The 27,678-nt window shown below is 39.6% G+C and overlaps 1 protein-coding gene across 1 annotated transcript in view; it reads left to right on the forward strand.

Annotated features, from left to right (window-relative positions):
* LOC114653154 (uncharacterized) overlaps positions 1–21,723 on the forward strand; it is a 46,497-nt gene extending 24,774 nt beyond the window's left edge. Inside the window, exons 5-7 of the mRNA XM_028803320.2 lie at positions 2,490–2,693; positions 9,431–9,612; positions 14,450–21,723. Coding sequence (XP_028659153.1) covers positions 2,490–2,693; positions 9,431–9,612; positions 14,450–20,029 — 5,966 coding nt within the window. The 3' untranslated portion in view covers positions 20,030–21,723. The remainder of the gene's footprint in view (positions 1–2,489; positions 2,694–9,430; positions 9,613–14,449) is intronic.
* The last annotated feature ends 5,955 nt before the right edge of the window (positions 21,724–27,678 follow it).

Consider the following 27,678-nt stretch of genomic DNA (forward strand, 5'->3'; position numbering starts at 1 on the left):
CCTAATGATAGACAAGAATCAAAGTGGAGAAAATAAGCAAAGAGGTCAAACTGAACAAAACTTGTGAGAAGCACAATAGAAAAGCATTTTTTTAAGAGGTTGTATCCACAGAATAGATAATGAAAGGAGCCCCCGGGTGACCCTTATTCTTGTTGCATCGATTAACTGCAGGTCCCAACCCTTGAAGCCACGTCCCTAGAAATGGCTGCTAATGACGAATGTCAAATTGATGGCAATAGAAGAACTTGAAAATGGTGGTCAAGTTAGGGGAACATAAGTCTTATGGCAACGCATGGGTACACTTTTCCAGTCATAAATATTTTTATTTTAAAAGGATCTCTCAATCTATCCAAATTAAATCCATGATCCATCTACTACTCTATAACTATCCCTCCACTTATCCAATCTGTACCGTTATCATTGAATTACAAATTCATTTCAAATATTTTTATTATTTGTTTTTAGTTATGGCCGTTCAAACGAACCAATGCCCACCATCACTTTATTAATAATTTAAAATTTAATCTATCGATTCAATAGTACAGTACTTACTAGATATTCAAAAGAACACTACCCTAAAGTTCACAACAGATCACGTCCTATAATTTTTTCGATTAGGTGTTTTACACATCATACCACTGACCACCAAATCCTATCTATATTACACTACCAAAATTGTCCAAGAAATTTTTTATTTATTTCCTCCTCATCCTCCCTTCACACTAAACATAAATAACACTGTCCTCCTCACTCCTATCCCTTGTCTACTGATGCTGCCCAACATTACTGGCTTAGCATCAGGGCCTCATACCCCTAGGGGTTAAGTTTAGAATAAGGCAAGGATCAGTCAGTCACATAAAACCAAAAACTAAACATATAATCCAATCCAACTCCAATTGTTCCTTCCACTATCAGGCTGCCCTCCTCAACTACTTAACATCAGGACCAAATCCCTGTAGGTTTAAGTTAAGAGTTGGGGCGAGGGTTATCCCCTCCTAAACATCAAAAAATTATCTAACAAAATAATAACCACAACCCGAAGCGTTACTTACTTACACTGAACCGCCCATGTCCACTGATTAACATCAGGGCCTGTTTTCCAGTGGGGTTAAGTTCAGGGTTTAGGCTAGGGGAAGACTATCTAAAAATCCCTACAAAGAATAAAAGGAAACAAAAAGAAACAACAACAAATCTCCAACCTCCCAATTGTCCTGGTCAAGGTACATGTAGAGTTTATAGATTAAAATGGCACAAACCAAATCATGTATTATCATGGAGCTGAGGGGATGAAAAGTGAAGTGAAGCAAAAGAAAACATGCCAATATATGGAATAAATTAAAGGAAACTCATTCTTTTAATAATGAAAATTATTCTTTTGGAAACTTTGAAAAAATGCAGCATGGAATGATGTAGCCAATTTAATTTAAATTCACACAGAGAACCACAGACGTGAAAAAATTAACACATAGAGGGCAAGACTTTAGGCACCTTCAAAACTCAACTTCATATTATTTTGGAGGAATTAGGATTGGATTATTGAGCTATGTTGGACTGAATGGTCTGCTCTCTTTGAAATATTTCTCAATGAGCAGATCAATGACATTACTGTCACTTGGTATCCGCAGAGGCAGATGCCCTGTTAGTGGTTTGGGACCATCCAGGACCAAAAGGTAGTAATGGCAGATCATAGAAAAAAGAAAGATGACATATGTAAAAAAGGAAAAAATGATTGTTGATTTACAGTTTGGTAAAACAGCAGTGTCACTCAGCTTCTCTCACCACTGGTGTGGATACTACTCAAACATTCAGTCTCTCATCCTACAACTCTAATGATTGCCAACAAAGACCAACAACAACCTCCCTACTATGGCCTCTCCATCCTGAATAAAGCCTAATCAATTGTCTATTAAATGCCTACCCTCCAGTAAGGTCACAACCATTTACACACCAAGGACACAGCAGTACTGGAAAAAGCCCAGAGAAGAGTGACCGGGCTGATTCCAGTGCTACAGGAGGCAAATTATAAGGAATGATTAATAGAGTTGAGCCTTTTCTGTTTAAGCAAAAGAAGCCTTAAGAAGAAACCTGACTGAAGTGATTAAAATTATGAAGGGAATTAGTGCGATGGATCAAGACTGTTTCTTTAAAATGAGTTCATTAAGAACACGGGGACACAGTTGGAAACACATTAAGGATAAACTTTGCACAAACATTAGGAAGTTTTTCTCTATACAGAGAACGATGGAATACATGACCAAGTATTGTGACCAAGGACTTTAGGAACTTTCAAAGCTCAACTTGATGTTGATTTGAAGAATTAAGTGGACAGGACTGGCAAGGTTTGTTGGGCTGAATGGCCTTTACTCATCTAGATTGTTCTAATGGTCCTTCTCAGTTATGAACTTCATTTTCCTTAATTTTTCAGATTGAAGACTCTTGTACATTTAATAAGTGAAGAATCTGATAGGAATGTTTTTCTCATGCCGCAGGTCTCATGAATCATGATTATGAAATGATTTTGAACAACAGCGCCAGCAATATTGACCACTACAATGGAACTGGTACTGCCACAAGCATTGCTGCCAACCGTATTTCCTACTGCTTCAACTTCACTGGGCCCTCGCTGGCGATTGACAGTGCTTGTTCTTCCTCACTAGTGGCCCTGCACTATGCTTGCCAAGCTATAAAACAAGGTAACAGTTTTAAAATATGTTTCATGTTATTCGCTATCATGGTTATACACACTTTAAATTATTCTCCGTAAATTTACTATAATGTCTATGTAATCATTTTTGTAACTGGAACCTGTAAATGTATTTCAAAGAACTATTACTGTCATGAACTATGGAGTACTTCAGCACAGAATCCCAAAAACTGTAGCAACAACCCCACAAGTAAAAGGATCCATCAACCTTTGGCTTGAAGCAAAAAGGTGGCAAGGAAGGAATCTTTATAAATAAAACTATGCATTTTACAAAAATTCTATCAGCACAAAAGGAACAGAAGGAGTTGCCTGTAATAGGCACCTCAGTAGTAAACAGGTCCCAAAACAAACTCCAAAAGAATGGTCAAAGGCAGAGAAAAAAGGTCACGTAATCGAGGAATCACAAAAAAGCACAATATTAATAAAAGAGAACTGACTAAAACTACCAAACTCCTTCAATGATCTGCAGGGGACTGTTTTTGTTTTTCTTTATCCTTTATACAGTTAAAGGAAGTCCTTTGCCAGTAATGGACAGGATCCTCACCTGTTGGGGAACCACCCACAAAACACATACTACATAATGGAAAATACACAGACAAATAGAAACTAAACGATCAATAATACTAACAACAAATAGATAATTATACAAATAATAAACATGAACAACAATATGACATGAACAAATTTATCAAAAGTGAATAAATAAGACATAAAAAAGAAATTTGAACCCCAAACAGGGGAAGAACCTTGGTTGAAACACAACAATTACAAAGAATACTCTATATTTCAGTATTATAATGATTAATAAAAATAAAACACTCTGAAGCCCAGGTAATCCAATTCAGGGATGTGTAGGGGCAAAGGCTATCCTAAAGCAGGGACCAACCCTGGATAAGACACTACATCACTACGGGGCCCACTCACGTACACTTACTGTACAGTGCCTTCAGAAAGTACTCAGACCCCTTCACTTTCATCACATTTTGTTATATTACAGCTAAAATGATTAAACTCACTTTACTCCTTCATCATACAATACTCAAAGCACCAGAATTAAATAGTAAAACAGGATTTTAGGAATCTCTATTAAAAGTAAAAAACTGAAATATCTCATTGACACAAGTATTCAGACCCTTTGTTATGACACTTGAAGTCTGGCTCAAATTCTATTGTATTGATCAACGTTGAGATGTTTCTACATCTTGTTTGCAGTCCACATGTGGTGAATTCAATTGATTGGACTGAATTGTAAAGGTAGTCACCTTCCTATAGAAGGTCTGAAGGCAAGCAAAATCTAAGCCATGAGGTTGAGGGAATTGCCTGTAGAGCTTAGAGATAAGACTGTGTGACACAGATGTGGGGAAGGCAAGAAAAAACTTGTACAGCTTTGAAGTTTCCCAAGAGCACAACACTCTCCATGATTCTTAAATAGAATACAATTGGTACAACCACAGCTCTTCAGAGAGAAGGCTGTCCGGCCAAACTGAGCAATAAGGGAAGAAGAGTCTTAGAAAGAGAAGTGACCAAGATCCAGTTGTCACCCAGGTTGACCTGCAGAGAAGTGGAGCAAGGAGAAAAAATTTTAAGGACAACCAACATAAAAGTCCTCTTGGAGTTTGCAAAAACACACCTAAAGGACACTTAGACTAAAAAACAAGATTCTCTGATCTGATGAAACCAAGATTCAAATGGCTGGCTTCCATTCTAATGCTGGGCTTCATTTACCTCAGAAGGGAATTCTGATAGTGTGCGGGAATTCCAGTTGAAATATCCTACTTGGAAGCTTGAGATTCTGATTTTCCAGTTCAAATGGAATGCACCCCCATCTGGAGGAAACCAGATACCAGTAATCACCTGCACAAATCCATTCCAACCATAAAGTATGTTGGTGGGTTCATCATGCAGTGGGGGGACTAGGAGACTAGTCAGAGTCAAGGGAAAGATAAGCTGAGTAAAGTGCAGAGATACCCTTAATGAAAGCCTGTTCCAAAGCACTCTGGACTTCAGACTGGGCTAAAGGATGGCCTGCTGCCAGAATAAAGCAAAGATAATACAGGAGTGGCTTACGGTCAACTCCATTCCCAGCTAGAATTGAAACCAAAAGAACATCTCTGGAAGGACTTGAAAATAGATGTTCAAAAATGGTCTCCATCCAACCTTACATGGCTTGAGAAGATCTGCAGAGAAAAATGGCAGAAAATCCCCAAATCTAGGTGTGTGAAGTTTGTCGGGTCATACCCAAGAAGACTCCAGACTGGAATTGCTCCCAAATGGGTCTTCAACTGAGTACTGAGGAAAATGTCTCAAAACTTGCATCAGTGGGAAATTTCAGTTTTTTTATTTTAAATAACTTTCAAAATTTCTAATATTGCGTTGTCATTCTATGGTATTGAGTGTTGTTTGATGGGGGAATTAAGGAATTGAGATGATGTTACCACTGTATGGTGTCAATTTAGAAGTACCACCCATCTTTGGAATGAGGGTGGAAAATCCATGCAGGCATGAGCAGAGTGTGCACGATACTCACAGACAGAACCAGACATGTGGGAATCGAACCCAGAGTGCAGGATCGATGAGGCAGCAGTGTTACCAACTGCTAAAGAATGGCAAATGGAGAAATGTTAGTAGTTTCTTCCTTTCACAGATGGTGGAGGTTCGGTTTATTTTTTAATTCATCACTGTTATTCATTAACTCTCATCTTCAGGCAGACTCAAATCTATTGATTCAGAGTAGAAACAATACTTTTAAATTAAATATCAGGATTTTTTTAATAAAAAAATGACAACACACATGACTCAGATTCTGAAAAAAACAAATTAACTCTGCATATTCACTGTATTGCGTTTATTATTTCGTGTAGTTATGGGAACAAATGCATGTCAAATATTAACACAATTTAAATGTTGTGACTGAACTGGCTTAAAATAATAATAATAATAATAATAATAATAATAATAATAATAATAATAATAAAGATTTTAAAAAGGTACTAAACATGGTGCTTAGCCTACTTGTATATAGTGGTAAGAAAAGACTCCAACCGTACCCTTATTGTGAATGGGCCAACTTGCAAAATTGTTTTCTCATTTTGGCATTGACCTTTCTAAAATCTATACGTGGCAATTGTAATTTATTGTCATTTAGAATATTCCTTGCAGGGTTTATTATTTTTTTCTTCATCAGAGGTAGTTTACTTTTTAAATTTTATGTTATTATAGTCCTGTGACACAAAGCTTGTGAAGGGTATGGGTGCTGTCATTTCAGAGACTGCATTGGTAAGACTCATCTGTTGGTCACCTGGGGGCACGGTTCCACTGATGTCATCTATTCAACAGTTTAAATACCAATATGACACTCCACTTGCTATCTGTAATTTGAATTGATTCTGAAACTCTTAACGTTTGTTCATGAACCTCCACATTTGCTACTTTGGTCTTGAGTCTCATTTCTTTCCTTTTTGACTTTGATTTTGATAAATGTTTCATGTTTTGACTTTTCAGATATTTTTTGGTCTTTTAATTTTAAATCATTTCCCAGTCCTAAGTATTAATTCTTTTTGTGCTGCTCAATTTCCTGACAGTACATTAGAATATAAGAACAAATTGGACAAGAACAGGCCATTCAGCCGAACAAAGCTCACCCGTCCTATCCACTTAATTCTTCCAAAATAACATCAAGTCAAGTTTTGAAGGTCCCTAAACTTCTACTGCCTGTCACACTACTTGGTCACATATTCCATGTGTCTGCGGTTCTCATGTTAAAAACACTTTCCTAATGTTTGTGCATAATTTACCATTTTCCAGATGTGTCCCTGTCTTCTTGATTAACTTATTTTAAAGTTACAGTCTAGATCCACTGTACTGATTCCTATCATAACTGTGAACACTGCGATCATGTCTCCTCTTAACCTCCTTTTACTTAAACTGAAAAGGCTCAGTTCTTTTAATCTTTCATTATAACTCATCCCCTGTAGCCCTGGAATCAGCCTAGTTGCTCTTCTCTGGACCTTTTTTTAGCACTGCTATGTGTTTTTTTTTTGTAGCCTGGAGACCAAAACAGCACACAGTACTCCAGGTGAGGCCTCACCAGTGTGTTATAAACCTTAAACATAACCTCCTTTGACTTGTACTCTACACCTCAGGGTGCTATATAACCTAATATTCTGTTAGCGTTCTTAATGACTTCTGAAAACTGTCTGGCAGTTGACTGTGTCAAAACTACTACAACTCCTAAAAACTTCTCACAAGGTGTACTTTCGATTTTCAGACCTGCCATTGTGTATTCAGACCTAGCATTTTTACTTTCTATGTGTAAGACTTTGCATTTACTGAAATTAAACTTCAACTGCCACAGATCTGCCCAAGCCTGTATTGTGGCCAAGTCCTTTTGTAATGATTCAACGGATTCCAGATTATCTGCCAATCCACCTATCTTGGTATCATCTGCAAAGCTTAATCAGCTTGATACTTATATTTCTATCCATATCATTTACAGAAGCCCTAGCACTGACCCCTGCTGGACACAACTCTTAACATCACCCAATTCTGATAAGATTCCTTGCACCCTCTGCTTCCTGCGTCTTAGCCAATTTTGTACAACAAACTGAACTCCCATTTGTTTTAGTTTGATGTCCCAACCTCTCATGTGACACGTTATCAAATACCTTTTGAAAGTCAAGATAAATATCACATGCTCCACTCTGATAATATCCTTTTTTTGCTTCCTCATATAATTGCAGCATGTTGATAAAACATGACCTCCCTCTTCTGAACCCATGCTAAATGTTCAGTAAAACTCCAGGTGTTACTTAATCTTTCCTTTAATAATTCCATAATAATTCCTTCCATTAATTTACCTGTGATGCACATTAAACTTACTGGCCTGTGGCCTGTATTTGGATCTGCCTGATCACCATTTTTATATAAACAGATAATATTTGCTATTTTCCAGTCCTTCTTACTTTGCCCAGTACACGGTGACTTCCTAAGAATGTATGTCAAGGGTTTTTATATGTATTCTTTAACCTCCTTAAACACTTGAAGATAAATATTATCTTGTCCTGGTGATTTGTTTGATTTCGGTACAATCCTAAATGATAATATCTAAGAGCACAGGCCTAATGGGCAAGATCTTACGTATCTTTCATGGTCTAAAGTGATGAAATGTGAGTGTCTATCTGAAAATAATTCCCTCTCAATAAGCACAAAAACCCTGCAGTACTTAGAAAAGAACAAAAATAAGAACATAAGAGATGCTAAAAAATGTGGCAAAAAGACTAACATGTAAAATAAGTAACTACAGATATATTTAAAAAATAAGGACAATACGGTTTTAAGTGTTAAGATTTCACAAAATAATCAGAATAACTATGGATCTTACCTATGCCAGATTTGTTAAGAATGACATCATATGCCAACATACAATCACTTACACAAATTGTGTCGTGTAGCCGTGCCAGTTCCATGATGACATAATGTCACAGCCATTTAGGATCTCAGGTAACAGTGGGAGACTGCCAGGCAAACAAAGCAACATTAAAAACAAAATAAATTAAAATATTGCATAGTGAAAATGTTTTCAACCAGCTCCTGAGTGTAGGAGTTATGGCACTATACTTTAAACCCAATGTTGCAATTTCAAGTAACTAGGGAAACCATGTGAGATCTATGTCACAACACACAAAAACGTACTTTATTAAACACTGATGAAAACAGGTAACGTTCATGTTCAGGTGGATTCTGTTTTTTAATATGTCATCATTCCATTTCATTTTTCAAAATATTTTTAGAGTTGTTTAAATGAATACCCCACTCTACAATGATATTTTGTATATGTTACGATGTAGTTTGTAGTGATGGCCAAGAAAAATGATTAATCTCGTGTTCATGCAGAATGGCGATAAAAACAAGTTTATGATATAATAAAAACCAACAGAGACCAATGCTGATGACAATGTGACAAATATCAGTGGAAAAAATACAAAAGAAAATACTACTGATTTCACATAATCTACATCAGTTATCCAGTCGTATGCTCAAGATGGGCAAAATGCATGTTTTTTTTTTTTGCTAAAATATTTTCAAAAAGACACTTCTGGAAAAATCTGCATACATCAAATGCAAGTCACATTGGATTGAATGGATGAGAAGACTGTTGATCAGTGAATGAAGGGATGAGGTGGATCTTCACTTCAAAACTTCTATCCCATGTGACTTGCATTTCCTGAAGGACTGTTGACCAATCAATGAGGGGGTGAGGTGGATCTTCAGTTCAAAACTTGGATACCATTTTACTTGCATTAATTGTTGATGGCTCTTCCATATTTAACAATATTTTAGCAAAACAAGCCTGTGTTTTGTCCGTTCTGAACACAGATCTGGATAATTAACATGTGGATTATACAGTACAAGTAATGTGATAATTTTTTTCACATCATTTGCATTTGTACGGCATTGTTCCCGATTGAGTGCTGGTATATAAAAAACTTTATCTCCATTCTGCATGAAAACACAGGATTAAGATCATTTTCTTCTTGACCATCACTACAAACCATGTGGAGTAAACAACATATTAAGAAAATATCATTTTTGGGTAGAGAATTCCTTTGATTTTGTTAACACTATCCTTATGGAATTCTCACTTTTGTAATCTTGAATCTCTAATCCTCTGACTGAGTACAACAACGACTGACTCCAGATAGTGATTGTGTATTTTATCTCATCCAGGAGACTGTGATATGGCCATCTGTGGAGGTGTCAGTTGCATAATTGAACCACGAGTTTATGTCGCTCTGAGCAAAGCCAAGATGGTGTCTCCTGATGGGACTTCCAAACCTTTCTCCAGCAGTGCAGATGGTTATGGAAGGGGAGAAGGATGTGGGATTGTTCTTCTAAAACCCTTAACAAAGGTAAATGATAAATTTTAATAATCGATTTAAGCATTGGACTTTGGTAATCATTTCCTTGTTCTTCCACCAAACGTAATCCCATATCTACACTGTACATTTAACAGATAATAAAATTCTCAAATATGCAATTCAGTAGTAGGAATCAACCTTAGACATAGTTACATCACAATGCTATAATTTACATTTAGTTTACTGCAAACCCAGACTCCAGACTTTCTGATTGTTGAAATTTTGTGTATTAGAATTCACCTCTCACTTTCCTTTTATTCCCTCCTGGGAAATTATCTACTTCCTTTTAAGTTTATTCGAGCTTTATCGCTGTGCAAAGAGCATTTAACTTATTCACTGAATACCATGCAAATAATCTTTGAGACATCATTCGGACTAGCTAGCATATCAGTTATATGGGCTATAATAAGATACAAGGAACAGAGATAAAAAGTTGGGGTACCACCTTAGTGACCTCGTATAATTTGAAAAATTTGAGGAAAATAAACACACAATTAATTGTGGAGACACGAGTCCAAGACAAAACTGAAGCAGGCAACTGGTTTTCTAGATTATGAAGATAGACAGCAGAAAGGGACGGGTCCAGGAAAACGAACACTGGAGATGACGTCAGTGATGGAAGGGCCGTCAATCACCTAGTCTTCAGAGAGAGAAAGAGATAAAGGGTCATAAAACAGTGCCAACTCCTGACTTGGTGGGTACCTACATTCACTTTAGCCCTTAAGCTGCGCCCCATGTGTGCATACGTGACAGGACATGGAAATTAAAAACTACTTCTTCCATAAACAGCTATAGTGTCAAGTGCAGCTGTGATAAGAGTTCTAATTTAGCTGTTTACAATGCTGCAAACGTTTTCTTTACTGGTAATAGTTGTGAAAGATTGAGGTCTCCGTGACCCCTTGAACCCTCAGACTGGACGTCAGACACCAGATAAAAGTCCAAATAATAGTTTTATTATTAATAATAATAATAATAATAATTGTGCACAAAGCACCCTCCACTCCACAATACTCAATAATAATCAATAATTCCACAAACAATAACCAATCCTCCACTCCCAGATGCATTGCCACCCTTCCACCCAGCTCAGCTCAGCGTACTGGGCTTTCCCATGGTCCTTTATATCCCCTGACCCGGAAGTGGTTCCTGTTCCACAACCCACAAGTCCTTATTCCTCCCGGGTCAGGGTAAACAGTCCTTTTCTTCAACCCGGAAGCACGCCATTTCTTCCTGTCCTGGGATTATGACGTACTTCCGGGTTATGGGGGCATGTAAGAGTCCACGAGCTTCCCTACAGCGACTCCTGGTGGTCCCCAAGGTATCCAACAGGGCTGTGCATAAAAACTACATAGTCCATGAGTCCCTGCTGGAACTCGGGGCACGTCCATGCTGCAGGGAAGGCTCCAGCTGGCGGCCTGGGGGTATTGGCCGGAATGAAAAGCCGGCCACATATCACATAGTATTATGAACAAATATTTCCGCCATTAAGTGGAAAACGGCATCTGTTTAATGACAAGTGAAATAGGCAGATTTCAAGTTAGATACATTTTTGCAAAACTAACACTAAAATTAGATCTGCATGCAAATTTTCTATACTGCGATTTCTGTCAAGGTATGTAAAACCCGAGACATCAGACAGACGAGCTTCTCTTCTGCTTCTTAATCCTTGTTGCTGCATGATATACATGGTACCTCCGTATTCACTTCCTTAATTGGTTGTCAGTTGTCCTGCCCTTTAAACTAAACACAAAACCTGCTTGATTTTGTCAGAGTATGTTATGCACTAGCTAGCGTGAGTCACTGGGTATGTCACATTACATGACTGTACATGGGAACGCACCGCTGATTGCCTCAGAATGGCTAAGATTATGTAAATGAAGGCTACGACAGAAAATCACCGAAAAAGTTGTCTAATGTTACACAGCCCTTACTTGATACAGTATGTTAAACACCTCCATTTTTTCTGTATTTGACTATGTTCATTAAATGCCACTGTGGAAAACATTAGCATTTAAATATATAAATTGTACAGCACACTCAGTTGAAGTGGATATATCACTAAGAGTGACTAAGAGTACTGTAAACAGCTAAATAAAATATTAGCATTTCACAAATTTCAGAAACTTATAATTCCAGTTGACTTCATCTATCCAGCCATTAATTTTCCAAAACCACTCAGTCCTGTACAGGTTTATTGAAATGTGCAAGAAATTTCGAATACTTTGAGAAAACCCATTTAGAAATGCATTGAATGCTTAAACTCTGCACCATGACTGGATCAGGATTTGAGTCTGGGAACAGCCAGATTAAGACCTCCACAGGCTCCAGGGTGTCTTAATGAAATTAGCTCCTTAGCAGAGAGTTTATCACGCTTAAAACAATGCAGCACACAGACACCCTGACATTTAATGCATGTGGAGGCTCTGCAGCTTTGAAGACTGTTGGGAGTGGGAGTTCTCCTTTGGTGATTTAGGTGCATTCATTTAGGAGGATTCACCCTGGGTGATTTCAGCACACGGACAGAAGATCATTTGTTCTAGTAGGGGTGGTCCCCACTTGCCGTCACAGGAAGCACATCCACAAGACCCTGATAGATCCACCTAAGAGATTAAGTTCTTGCAGCTGTGAGGCAGCATTTTAATCACTGCACCACCGTGACATTTATTCTTGGTCCTCAGAAAAACCATAATGGGTGTTTAGTTAAACGTCATAAAATCTGTGGTGTATCCAGTCATAAGTGGACAGTTGGATCTTAGTTTTACGCTGAGCGTACTGTAAAAAGACAAAGCACCAAAAGGAAAGAGTTGGGGCTCCCCTTGTACACTTCATTTAATGTTCCTTACTGAAATCGAAATAAAGAAATGAAAAATGATAGATGCCATCGTTGTAGCTTCCCTTGACAGCAGCTGACTATCTTCTTATATAATACGCTACCGTGGCTGTACGTTTGTCTGTCCAGGATCTTAAATCACCTGTAGCTCGCAAACCGTTTGACCTATTGACCTGACATTTGGTACATACTGTATATACTACATGACATCTACTGTCCGCTATCGGGGTGATGAATTTTATTACTCCTTTTATTTTTATTTTATTTTATTGTAGAATCAACTCTCGTCCGCGGGCAGCATGGCGGCCATGCAGCACATGTGTACGGGAGCCGTTTTCATTCCCTACCACCTTCGCCGTCACTTCCTCTACCTCTTCATATCTTAAATCATTCTTAAGGCAGATTGAACACTTAAGTGCCAGCTTAAGTGAAAATTTAAGAAAAACGTACTAAGTAATTGCAACACAAAAACTGACTTAATCAGGTTTAACTCGAAAAGATGCTGACGGAAGAAGATAAGAAGTGGGCCGCTAAAGTGGAGAAAACAAGAGCTGCTCACAAAGCAGCAAGCACATCAACCTCTGAGCAAATGAATGCTAAACATACAGAGAAAGAGTATAAAACTATAAGTCAAGTGTATTCACTACACGTTATCTTGCAGTACGCCGTTACTGGCGGAAAATAATGCTTCAGAGTCGGAGCAGCGTTTTCTTCCAATGCAGGTCCCTGAAAGAATGCTGACTTCTGAATGAAGAATGTCAAGTCAAGTCAGCTCAACTTTATTTATAAAGCACTTTACATACAACAGCCGCTGACCAAAGTGCTGAACATAGACTAAAATAAATTTTAAACAAAAACAAAATAATAAATAAATAAATAAAATACAATAAATAAAACTAATTAAAACATAGTAAAAACAACTAAACAGAGTTAAAACAGAGCAAAATCAACTGCTCACACAGGATCAAACGCCAAACCAAAGAGGTAAGTCTTAAGAGCAGACTTAACAATGGGCAGTGACGAGGCCTGTCTAATGTGGATCGGCAGTGAATTCCAGAGCCTTGGAGCCACAACGGTAAAAGCCCTATCCCCCTGAGCTTTCGCTGAGTCCTAGGCACATCCAGAAGCAGCTGACCAGCTGATCTGAGTGAGCGGGAAGGAGAGTGCATATGCAGCAGCTCAGCGAGGTAGGGTGGAGCAAGCCCATTTAAGGACTTAAAAACAAATAAAAGAATCTTAAAATGAACTCTAAACTGAACAGGCAGCCAATGCAGTGAGGATAACACAGGTGTGATGTGCTCATTCTTTTGCGTGCCAGTTAAAAGGTGTGCAGCAGCATTTTGCACCAGCTGCAGCCGAGACAGGGTGGACTGGCTAACACCAACATACAACGAATTACAATAGTCCAACCGGGTTGTAATGAAGGCATGGATTACTGTTGTAAACTGATCTTTGGAAAGAATGTTTTTTATCTTCGCCAAACGTCTTATCTGAAAAAAACAAGATTTCACCACCGCACTGATCTGACCGTCCAGTCTAAAATCCTCATCTATCCTAAAACCCAAATTTGTAATAACAGGTGTACCATATTGTGCAAGGGGACCCAAATCCACAGGAGCAGAAGTAGAAATAGACCCACTGGTGCCCCCAGGACCAAAAACTATAACCTCTGTCTTATTTTCATTAAAATTTAAAGTTCACTGCCATCCAAGCTTTCACCTTAAAACGTAACTTAAAAACTTAAAAACTCTGTATTATGACCAGAAGAGGTGGGGCTTGCAGCGATTATACTGAATGTCAGATCATTTATCTTCCAGCAGCTTCTCCTCCACTCTACAGGAAATGGAAACCGTATTAGTCACAGTGTGTCTCCCTCTTCCTTTCCCATGACACTCCAAACCAACACCTGTTAGACCTTCCAAAACTTACGTGTATAACAATACATTATCAATTTTAAAATCAGTTGACCAACAAATTTCTTATTTATTTTTTTTTCAGGCAATGACAGATCTTCACCGTATCAGAGGCATCATAACATGCAGTGCTGTAAATCAAGACGGAAGAACAGTAATGCCCATCACCAGGCCATCAATGATGCAGCAGGAGCAGCTTCTACACAGCATTTATTCCAAACATGTTGACCCTTCACACATACAATATATAGAGGCTCATGGGACTGGAACATCAGTGGGTGATCCTACTGAAGCCAATAGCATCTCTAATGCTATTGCTAAATTTCGTTCAGCTGGCTCTCCAAGCCTTGTCATTGGCTCTGTAAAAGGTAACATTGGACACACTGAATCTGCAGCCGGTATAGCAGGGCTCATCAAAATCCTCTTGATGATGCAACATGAAACTATTGTTCCATCCCTCCATTATTCCAAAGACAGTGCCAGCATTGACACAGAAGCTCTCAATCTTAAAATTCCAACTAAAGCAGAAAAATGGGAAAGCAGTGGACCATTTGGTAGGGCCGCAGGAGTGAATAACTTTGGATTTGGTGGGACTAATGCACATGTTGTGGTGCAGCAATACAAAGAGACCCGGGTTCTGAATCACAGAGTTCAAAAGACGTTGAAGCTGTTTGTACTCTCGGCAGCCTCAGAGAAAGCCATTCATATGACAATGGCTGACATTGTTAGGAAAATTGACAGCAGTGTGTCATTAGAGCTGCATGACCTGGCATATACATCTGCATGTAGGAGAAGTCACGCCAAACACAGGTACCGAAAAGCCTTTGTAACATCGACTCTTGGGAATTTAAGTAAGCAGATCCAAACCACAGTCAAGATGAAAATAGCAGCTTCCAAATCCGATCGACACTTAGTGTTTGTGTTCTGTGGGAATGGAGTCACCTACAAGGGGATGTGCAAACAACTGATAAAGGAAGAAAATATATTTAGAGAGAAAATTATTGAAATTGAAAACATTTTTAATGATTACGATTCAATTCGTCTTCTAGACCGGTTGGAAAATGAAATGGACTATGATGATTTCTCCAAGCCAAATATCATCCAGCCATTGCTGTTTGCCATCCAGGTGGCCTTATCAAGCCTTCTGAGTCAGTGGGGTATAAAGCCAAATGCTGTTTTGGGTCACTCCGTAGGTGAGGTTGCAGCCGCACATTGCTCAGGTCTGCTCTCCCTTGAGGATGCTGTGAAAGTCATTTACTATCGAAGTCTCTTACAGGGCAAAGTCACCGGAGGTAAGATGCTTGTTGTCAGCAACTTTCCTGTTTCTGATATTTTAGGTTTTGTTAATGCTTATTCTGGGAAAATCAGTATTGCTGCCTTCAACAGCCCTAGATCGTGCACATTATCAGGTGATGCAGAGGCAATAGACGATGTTCACCAGAAGTTATCATCAACTTTTAGCTCCAAGAGTATTTTTTTGCATGCCTTAGATGTCCCTGCTGCCTATCACAGTCATATGATGGATCCAATTTTGAAGGTGATTGAGGAGAAAATTGGCCTCCTACAAACTGGACCAATGACCACAGATCTTATTTCTACAGTAACAGGAGAATTTGTTTCCACAGGAGATTTCAACACTGGTCACTACTGGGCAAAGAATGTTAGAGAACCTGTATCCTTTGAGCAGGCAGTGAAAGCGTCTGTTTTTGGCAAGAAAGATCTTGTATTTCTAGAAATTGGTCCCAGAAGGGCACTACAAAGGAACATTGTAGAGATTTTAGGATCTGAGACACTAATATTTCCCATAGTGCAACCAGATAAGGACTACGAGACTCTGCTTACTGTGGTGACCAAACTGTTCGAGCTAGGCTTTGACATCAGCTGGGAACAGTTTTATCAAGGGACCGAGACTCTGCCAAGCCCTTACCCAAGGTACCAGTTCGATTGCATCAAGAAGGAGGTATCTTTTGAAATGGTACGCCAAGGTAAAGAAACCGTGGGAAGCTCGGCTCATCCTGTTCTCCATTGCGTTGGGAACAATGGCACAGAGTTTGTGTGTGACATTTCTATTGATAGCTCGCCTTATGTTTATGAGCATAAAAACAATGGCATTGCAATTGTGCCTGGTGCTCTGTACGTAGAACTTGGACTGGCCGCTGTCTTTGCTAGCCTGAAACCAAAGTTGCCTCTGAGATCCCTTCGGATCAGTGCTGGCTTTCACAGTCCTTGTACCATAAATCAGAATTTTATTGAGCTGAAGCTTCAATTAGAGCCATTTGCCGGAGAGACTACATTTAAAATTCATTCGTCAAAGACAACATTTGCCTCCGGCAGTGTTCAGCATAACAGTTTAGTGCATGAAAAGAACATCTTAGTGAAAGAGATCTACAAAAGGTGTACAATAATAGTGAAATCTGATGAGGTTTATGAAAAACTTTTCCAAGCAGGATTCCAGTATGGACCTGTATTGAGGCAACTCAGGGAGGTGAATTATGGAAAGGAATTTGAGGAAGCCATCACAAAGATTAAAGTCCCATTAGAGGTCCTAGAAGAGCTCCACGAATACTGCATTCACCCAGTAATTTTAGACTATTTCATGCAAATGACAGCTGTTGTTGTGATGAGTAGTTCCAAACCCAGACCAGGATTTCCTTCAGCTGTTGGAAGTTTAATTGTTTCTCAGCCTCTACAGGAGGACATGTTTCTGTACCTAAGAACAACAAAAGAAACGCCTGAGATCTGTGAAGTGTGTGGCGCTTTCACAAACGAAGAGGGCCTTGTGTTAGCTGAACTCCAGCAAGTAACCATCCGATTTTTGGGAACACACAATTCTGTTGTGACCAAGTTCTTCTACCAGAATAACTGGAAGAAGGTCACAGAAAAACCGGTGTCACAAATTGCACCTATAGCCTTGGTGTTTGCAGATCAGCTAGGTGTTGCCAGGACTTTAAAGGCATACTTGGATCCAAAATCTGTATTTGTTTCACAGAAAAGACAAGACCGGGGGTCCACAGTTGAGATTAATGAATTATTAACAAAGTCTAACATCCAGGTCAATGGTCGCAGCTTTGACATGATTCTGTTCCTCTGGGGAATTCAAAACCTTAGTGATCTAAGCTCACAAATGGTACTTGAGCATATAGTAAGCTGTTGTGAGGCTTATCGCCAGATGATACTCTATTTAAAAGAAAATAACTTGGCATTTCCAGTCAGAACCATCACATACAGAACAAGTGAATGGACCGTTGATCATATAAATCCAGGCTTTGCACTGTCTGGTATGACCAGGGCCTGTGCGGCAGAAATTGCTACTCTCTCCTTCCAGCTGATTGATGTTTCATCTGTCAGCAATGAGGACATGTGTGCTCTGGCAGAAGTCATTTCTTCATATGAAGGTAAACATTTTCCAGAAATCGCAATAAATAAGGGTCACATTTACACAGCTGACATTAGTCGCACGCCCACCAAAATTTCAAATCATGGCAAACCAAAGATTTCTAGTTCACCTTCTGAGAGTGTGGTTCTCCGCACAACAGACCCCTACAACATTACTGGTCTGTACGCTGAGCTCACTACTGACAATGAGAAGCCCCCAGGGAGACAGTCCGTAAAGGTTCAGATTAAGAAGATTTGCCTTCATTCATGTGACTTCTTTCCAGTCAGCTTTTCCGATTTGAGCTTTGCTCAGACGCTGTATTGGAATAAACATGCGTCAACTGGACACAATCTGTTAGTGTTGGATTTCTGTGGTGTAATTGCTGGCCTGGGAAGGGATGTAAAAAAATGGAAAGTAGGAGATCCAATCGTTTCCTGTTTCCCCATAATGGCGTCGTCACAAGTTATTCTACCCGAGTCTGTATGTTATGATGGGCACAAATTTCCATCTCTCATGGAAACTCCATGTCTATCCCACTTTATACTGTCATGGGAAATATTACAAATAACTTTACCAAAAGTAAAGCATCAAAAACGGTTAGCTATTTTTACCTCTGCACCTGAGTCAAGCTTAACAAAAGTTTTACAGTTTTCTGCTGGTAGATCTGGATGGATGGTATCAGTTGAGCATTATTCACAATGCCAAGTCAACAAATACAATGCTGTGGTTGTTTTGCCCCCGTATGACACACAAGTTCTTCAAGAAGTTTGTTTTTCCACTGCCAAACACATTGTTATAGTGTGTGAGAACCACGGGACTCATCCATTGTCTAAGAATCTCCTCAGATTTGAAAGTGAAGAAACTCATGTTCACGTCCTTCAAGTCTCCCATATTTTTCAAAAGGCTTTCTTAAAGAAGCACAAAATCGATGTCTACAAGTGGATGAAATCGATCAAACTAGGTACAAAGGACTTGAACCTCAACAGTAAATGCTTGCAAAGCACTGTCTATTCCTGTAGTGATACAATGTCCCTTGAGCATCCAGGATCGTACTTCACCACTAAGTCCATCCCATTGGTTATTATGGATAAGTTGTTAGAAAACAGGGATATTTCTTGTATTCCAGTCCATCAGAATCAAAGAATGTTTTTTAAAAAGAATTCAGTTTACATAGTGACTGGTGGTCTGTCAGGACTGGGATTTGAGACTGTGAAGTTCATTGCCCAGCGGGGTGGTGGCTACATTGTTATTCTGTCCAGAAGTGGCCCAAATCCTGAGAGACAGTTCGATATTGCAAATCTGAACAACATGTTTGGAACGACCATCTCCAGTATCTGCTGTGATGTGGGCATTCTCAGAGATGTTGAGAAGGCAGTTGCTGCCATCAGACATACTTTCCCCAAAGTTCCAATCCGAGGGGTTTTTCACAGTGCAGTGGTCCTACATGATGGATTGATACAGACTTTGAACAAATCTCACTATGAGCAAGTTATGAGGCCTAAAGTTGCAGGGGTCCTGAATCTTCATAACACTACAAGACACTGTCAGCTAGATTATTTTGTGTGTTACTCTTCTATCACTTCATTTGTTGGAAACTCAGCCCAAACCAACTATGCTGCCGCAAATTCATTTCTGGATACCTTCTGCCATTACCGAAGACGGATGGGACTTTCAGGCCAGTCGATTAACTGGGGGGCCTTAAATCTTGGACTTTTGTTAAACAAAGATTCCTTCCAAAGGTTCCTTGAATCCAAAGGAATGATGATCATGGAGTCATCAGAAATTCTCGAAGGACTTGAAAACTGTTTGCTCCAGGACAATCCTCAACAAGCTGTCTGTAAGTTTAACTTTCAGAATTTAAACAACCATGTGCTTTCTCAAAATGCCTCCCTCCGAAGGCGCTTTTTTACTGTCGTAACAGAAGAACTGAAAAATATGAAGGCAAATGTGCAACAGGACTTGCAGGCCAACTCAGCCTCCAGTCCTGATATTTACATTAAGTCTCTGATTTGTGAAATCACGCACACTAACACAGAAGAGCTAAAAGAAGATACTTCTCTCTACATCCTTGGAATTGATTCCATGCTGGCAATGACCCTGCAAAATCGCGTATTCCAGGAGAGGAATGTGGAGCTTCCTCTGATTACTTTACTTGATTCGAACACAACTGTGTCAATGTTAGTATCATTGCTACGGGCAAATGACCGGGGAACTGGGCAAGAAGAGCAGCAACTTTCATTAAAGGAGAGTGAAATAATTGATAGCGAGGGTGAAGGAACTTGGTTTTAATACTTTAATCCAAGAATAAAAATGCAAGAAATAAAATATACAAATACAGTGGATTAGGAAAGCTGTCAGACTCCTTCACTATTTTCACACGTTGCTCTGCTGAAACCTTATGCTAAAATCATGTAAATTCAGTTTTATCCTCACATCAACCAATACTCAATATCTCAGAATGACAAAGTGAAAATTAGATTTTAGAAATGTTACAAATGAAACCAATTGACCTCCGGTCTGGTCACATGCATTTCTCCACCTTTGTTATTCTTGTATTTTATACTCTGTACATAGCACTCTGCAGATCCCATCTTCTTATTCCTATTAGGTGTTTTGTATTGTCTTCTTCCTCTTTGATTTGCTTGACATTCAGTAAATGTCACTGGTCTTTTTCTTTCCGCCATAGCACTTAATTTGCCAATCACTTTGCCGTATGTGAGATGGCCGAACACGGGTTCAAACAAAGCTGGAACAAATCACAAATATTTGGGACACCAACCGGGTAATCCCTTTTAATTCTCACAAATCTCTCAATAAACTTAAACAGGTGTCGTCTGGCAATACTTAACGTAAGGGAGCTGGGAACAAAACAGAAAATAACTTCAGTGTTTAGTTATAGCAGACAAAACAATGGAAGGCTTTCCTAAAGCTTTCACTCGTCGGAACTGGTCTCATCAAAAGACAAATTAGTGGAGGCACCCGGTCTTTTTATTAATGGGAGGACCGGAAGAGGCAGAGCTAATTTCCTTCATTAGGAGGTTTCTGGGAGCTGTGGGGAGAAAAGGAAACAAAGTTAGCGACAGTGCCCCCTCTCGCCATGGTGGGTTACTGTTTACCTCGACTGAGCCAGCAAGGAGATCCTCAGACGCACATGCGTGACACGTAATAAAAACACAAGCACATGTCATTTTACTTCAACTTTTTTTAATTCCCAGTACGTATCAGGTCATAAACTTTTGATCTAAACTAAAATCAAGGCTCAAGTCCCTGTAGTATGTGAGTAATCATGTCAGACCTTAGCACTTATATATAAACTCAAATACCACATTGAACCCTTTATGCACTACTTTGTTACACTGTAGACCCTTCTTAAGTTAGACATGACATCTGGATTTGGAGACTTTCTGCCATTCTTTTCTGCAGATCCTCTCAAGCTTACAGTCAGGTGGATGGAGACTGGCAGTGGACAGCTATTTCCAGGTCTCTTGACAGATGTTTGACTGGGTTCAAGTCTGGCTCCGGCTGTGAAACTCAAGGACATTTCTGTGGTCTTTGCTTTGTACTTAGGATCATTGTCTTGTAGGAAGATGAAACGTCAGCCCAGTCTCTGTGCTTTGCCCTGTTCAGTATTCCCTCAACATTCTTCATAGCTGGAATGGTATTACAAAGATGATTAGGAAGTACCTGGTTCCCTCTAGACCAGTGTTTCCCAACCTCGGTCCTGGGGACCCCCTGTGACTGCAGGTTTTTGTTCCAACCAGATTCCTAATCAGTGACAACACCTGATAAGGCTGATCTCATTTAATTAGCTGGTATTATTTTTCTTTTATTCTACATTCAGAAAAGCACAGCAGCATGATATTTACATTTATAAGACATTTAGAAATATTTCTGCTTTTGCTGTCGATTTAAATGCTTAACTCTCTTTTGTTGATTTCATTATATTTTGCCCTTTCTCTGTGCAGTTTTTCCCCTTCGTTGTTTCTTATTACTGCAGTGGGTTGGCACCCTGCCCGGGATTGGTTCCCTGCCTTGTGCCCTGTGTTGGCTGGGATTGGCTCCAGCAGACCCCCGTGACCCTGTGTTCGGATTCAGCGGGTTGGAAAATGGATGGATGGATGGATGTTTCTTATTAATGACAATTAAAAATGAGCAGAGCAGACACACTGGCAAACAACACTGAATAATCAAAGGCTGCAAATACCTTAGCATCAGACCCACTAATTAGTAAATAATTAATTAATTAAACAATTACAACACCTAGAAGTCTTCTAATTTCTATATTTTTCCCAAAACATAGAACTTGGGAAATAACACATCACTTAATTAGCCCAGGAGTCCAATTAAAAACAGAAGTTGGTTGGAACAAAAACCTGCAGCCACAGTTGGCCCCCAGGACCGAGGTTGGGAAACACTGCTTTACACATAATGCTAACTTTGGCTTCATAAGACCAAAGAATCTTGCTTTTCACAGTTTTCTAAATTCCAATTAGGCTTCCATGTGTCTTTTATTGAGGAGAGGCTTCTATCTGGCCACATTGTCATAAAGCACAGATTAGTGCAGTGTTGTAGAAATGGTTGCCCTTCTGGAACTTTCTCCCATTTGCACACAGGTTCCCTGGAGCTCAGCCATCATGACCATCGACTTCTTGGTCACCTCCTTACCATGTCCCTTCTCCAACTTTGCCTAATTTGGCTGAACAGCCAGCTCTAGGAAGAGTCACAGTTGTTCACAAACTTCTCCTATTTAAGGAAATATGAAGGTCTCTGTGATCCTGTGAGCCTTCACTACTGCAGAATGTTTTGTAGCCTTCTCCAGATATGTGTTAAATCCTATCTCTAAGCTCTGTGGGCAATTCTTTTGACCTCATCACTTGGTTTCTGTTCAACTGTTGGGCCTTCTATAGACAGTTGTGTGGTTTTCCTAACAATTCCAATCAAATGAATTGACCAGAAGTCAACTCCAGAGAAGGTGTGGAAACAGTTCAATGATGATCAGAAGAATGGCATGCACCTGAGTGAAATTTCAATTGTCAGCGCAAATGGTCTGAATATTTTTGTTATTGGGATAGTTTGTATTTTATTTTTAAGAAATCCTGATTCTGCTTTGTCATTCTAGGGCAGGGGTCACCAAGTCCGGTCCTGGAGGACCGCCATGGCTGCAGGTTTTCATTCTAGCCCTTTTATTATAATGAGTGCTCTGTTTGTGCTGCTAATTAACTTCTTGTGAAATTCATTTTAATTGAATTGCTTTTTTAAGATTTGTTCCTCTGAATTGCTTAATTTCTTTCCTTAAATGGCATCCAAACAGAAATGAATTGCAAAGTGAGTGAACCATCAGAAGACCAACTAAGTCAGGGCCTCAAACTCCAACCAAGTTCACTCCAAACAGCTGCTTAATGAGGTGCCGATTCTTGTCGTTAATTAAATCCATTCTTTAATTCCATGGTTTGTTGCTGCTCTCGTGGTGCATTAGCACATATTTCTGAAATTGGTGATTTTCTCTTATCTAAGAGGTTTGTTCAAATGTTTTGGGGACCTGAACAGATCGACATTCCTGAGACCTTCATCTTTCTTTATTTTCAGATATTGTATGATGGTCACAGTTTGCTGGTCCCGTTTTGGCTCATTTTGTGTCTCATTATTGTTTGACTGCTAATTAAGGAAAAAGAGACAATTGAGGGGTCTGAGTCTTCAAGTCAAATAAAATTAATTCAAAAGAAGTTAATTAGCAGCAAAAACAGGTCACTCATTAAGAAAAGGGTTAGTATGAAAACCTGCAGCCATGGTGGTCCTCCAGGATTGGAGCTGACGACCCCTGTTCTAGGGTATTGAATGTTGCATGATGTTGGTAAAAAATAAATTTAAATGATTTTAGCACAAGGCTGCAACATAATAAAGTGAGAAAAAAGTTGAGGAGTTTGAATACTTTCTGAAGGTGCTGTAGGTATGTGTGGAGACCCCACAGTGGAGGGCACTATATATACTGTATGTAGATGTGGATAATGACAGATATGAAATATTTCTGTACATTGTAATATAAATATGTGTCAATACAATGCAGGCCAGTAGAAGACAAAATGTGATCTTATTTGATCTCATGTGAGCCTAGTTATTTAAATAAACAACACTTGTGAATAATTCTTAACAGTTACAGTGCCCTCCATAATGTTTAGGACAAAGACACATTTTTTTCCTTGATTTACTCCTCTGCTTCACCATTTTAAATTACAAATCTAACAATTCAGATATCGTGATTAAAGTGCCCATTGCAGACTTTATTTAAGGAGGTTTACATACATTTCGGTCACCACAATACTTCTATATGGCCCCCCATTTCTGGGAATCATAATATTAGGAACACAGCAATGGCAGGTCTATTAAAGATGCCATATACCACCTGAGGCCACAGGTCTGCCATGCCCTCGACCCTCTGCAGTTCGCATACCAGGAGAAGGTGGGAGCGGAGGATGCCATCATCAACATGCTACACCGATCCCTCTCCCACTTGGACAGAGCCAGTGGTGCTGTAACAATTATGTTTCTGGACTTCTCTAGCGCCTTCAACACCATCCAACCTCTGCTCCTTAGGGACAACCTGACAGAGTTGGGAGTAGAGTCATACCTGGTGGCATGGATTATGAACTATCTTAAAGACAGACCTCAGTATGTGCATCTCAGGAACTGCAGGTCTGACATTGTGGTCAGCAACACAGGAGCGCCGCAGGGGACTGTACTTTCTCTGGTCCTGTTCAGCCTATATACATCGGACTTCCAACACAACTCGGAGTCCTGCCACGTGCAAAAGTACGCTGACAACACTGCTATCATGGGCTCATCAGGAGTGGGCAGGAGGAGGAGTATAGGAACCTAATCAAGGACTTTGTTAAATGGTGTGACTCAAATCACCTACACCTGAACACCAGCAAAACCATGGAGCTGGTGGTGGATTTTAGGAGGCCCAGGCCCCTCATGGACCCCGTGATCATCAGAGGTGACTGTGTGAAGAGGGTGCAGACGTATAAATACGTGGGAGTGCAGTTGGATGATAAATTGGACTGGACTGCCAATACTGATGATCTGTGCAAGAAAGGACAGAGCCAACTATACTTCCTTAGAAGGCTGACGTCCTTCAACATCTGCAATAAGATGCTGCAGATGTTCTATCAGACGGTTGTGGCGAGCGCCCTCTTCTACGCGGTGGTGTGCTGGGGAGGCAGCATAAAGAAGAAAGACGCCTCACGCCTGGACAAACTGGTAAGGACGGCAGGCTCTATTGTAGGCATTGAGTTGGACAGTTTGACATATGTGGCGGAGCGACGGGCGCTGAGCAGACTCCTGTCAATCATGGAGAATCCACTGCATCCACTAAATAGTATCATCTCCAGACAGAGGAGCAGCTTCAGCGACAGACTGCTGTCACCGTCCTGCTCCACTGAGGAGTTCGTTCCTCCACCACACTATGCGACTCTTCAATTCCACCCGGGGGGGGTAAACGTTAACATTATTCAAAGATATTGTCTGTCTGTATACCTGCATTGTTATCACTCTTTAACTTAATATTTTCTTTATCAGTATGCTGCTGCTGGAGTATGTGAATTTCCCCTTGGGATTAATAAAGTATCTATCTATCTATCTTTAGGACTTTGTCGCACATCCCTTGCAATGACTGCTTGAAGGCTTTGATTCATAGACGTCACCAGGCACTGAGGATTTTCTTTGCTGATGCTCTGCCAATGTTCTAATGCAGGGGTCTCCAACATGTCGCTCGCAAGCTACCAGTAGCTCACAACTCCTTTCCAAGTAGGTCGCCAAAGGGTTAATGAATCCTACATAAACTTGAAAACTTCATTAGTCAAATTTGGGGTAGGCGATCTTTCCAAAAAATCATATCATGATCCTTTTAACACAAAATCACAAACCACAATCCTGAATTGCAATCTATCTTTTCAATGTGGCATACACTTAAGAGAATATCCAGACTCAAACTTTTCAATACCTAAGTTAACACTTTATTTTATATCAAGCAAAGTTGAATTCAATTGTTCTGTCATTCACTAGCTAAGTAGAGTTAAGGCACACGCCCCGAAGCTGGCGAGTGAGTGAGGAAGGCCCCTCCCCCCAGCCCATTAATGCAAGCGAACTCAGATACACAGCGAAATGAGAGAAGTCGCAAAATCAACCGTAATGTTCAAGCAAGTTATAGAAAAAAACCCGATCTAAATCTATTAAGTAGTTCTCTTGTGAAAAGCGGACAGACAGAAAGACATTGGATTTTATATTTTATATATTAGTAAACCTTCAAAAAAATGTGCAGTTAAAGTCTCAACAGAATTCTCAGCATTTCTGGAGCTTCGTAGAGTCAGATAACTATAAGAATCTTCACCAAGCAGCTCTGAAAATGTCTGCTTTGTTGGAGTCTCCATACCTCTGTGAGTCTGACATGAATGTCATGAAATCAAAGTTCAGAACAAGACTGAGAGACGAACATTTAAATGACTCCATATGAGTGAACCAAAGTGGCTCCACTCCACCATACACCTCTTTTGTTGAATCCATGCAGTGCCAGTCATCTGACTGACTAAAAAACACATCACACCTGCATCTGGACCTGTGAATAAAGTGACACAGTGACATGGAACAAAATGACAAATGAATAAGTCATATCTATGTATTTGGAATCGCATTGTTTTGTTTTGACAGCATTCACGTTTTAATTCAGTAGCGTGAGATACACTAGAAAATGCATACAGACATACAAAATGCACTTGCAGGTGAACTAAATATTTTTTGTGAAGTTTTAATGCAAAATGTGAGTTGTGGACACCAACATTTTGTAAATGTTCAGGAAAAACAAGCGTATTCAGTTTGTTTGGGTTGAAATAAGCTATGAGAATAAACTTTAGAAAGATGAGTAGCTCTCGGCCATTTTCATTTTGTAAAAGTAGCTCTCAGGGGAAATAAGGTTGGAGACCCCAGCTCTAATGTATCTATCTATCTATCTATCTATCTATCTATCTATCTATCTATCTATCTATCTATCTATCTATCTATCTATCTATCTATCTATCTATCTATCTATCTATCTATCTATCTATCTATCTATCTATCTATCTATCTATCTATCTATCTATCTATCTATCTATCTATCTATCTATCTATCTATCTATCTATCTAATGCAGCCCTCTTCAGCTCCTCCTTGTTCCGGGCACTTGGCCCCTTAACTTTTGTCTTCAGCATATGGAAGGCCTGCTCAATTGGACTTAAATCAGGTGACTGTCATGGCCATTCAAGAAATTTCCATTTCTTAGCTTTGAAGACCTCCTGTGTTGCTTCAGTAGCATGTTTGTATGATTACCTAATTGCAGGATGAAACACTGTCCAGTGAGTTTGGAGGTATTTACTGGAACTTGAGCAGATCAGATCTTTTTATAAACCTCACAATTCCTTGTGCAATAGCCATCAGGAGTTCCATCATCAATGAAGATAATTGTTCCAGTACCTGTGGAAGCCTTACACACCCAACCCATAACACCCCTACCACCATGTTTAACAGAGGAGGCGGTATGCAGTAGATCTTGGCCAGTTCCTTTTTGTGTCCATACTCTGCTCTGATTCTGATGCAGGTTCACCTTTGTCTCAACTGTCTACAACACATTTTTACAGAATTCTACAGGTTCTTTAAAGTCCTTTCTTCACAAATTGTAAGCCTCCATCATGTTTTTGTGACTAACTAGTAGTTTGCATCTTGCAATGTGGCCTCTGTATTTATGTTCATAAAGTCTGCTGCAGACCTTCGTCTCTGACACATCCATATCTGCCTCCTGAAGACAACTTCTGATCTGTTTGATAGGCATTTGGGGCTTTTTCTTTACCATGGTGAGGAGTCTTCAGTTATCAGTAGTGGAGGTCTTCCTTGGTGTACCAGTCCCTTTGT

Source organism: Erpetoichthys calabaricus, chromosome 6 (assembly GCF_900747795.2).
Source record: "Erpetoichthys calabaricus chromosome 6, fErpCal1.3, whole genome shotgun sequence".
Taxonomy (NCBI): Eukaryota; Metazoa; Chordata; class Cladistia; order Polypteriformes; family Polypteridae; genus Erpetoichthys; species Erpetoichthys calabaricus.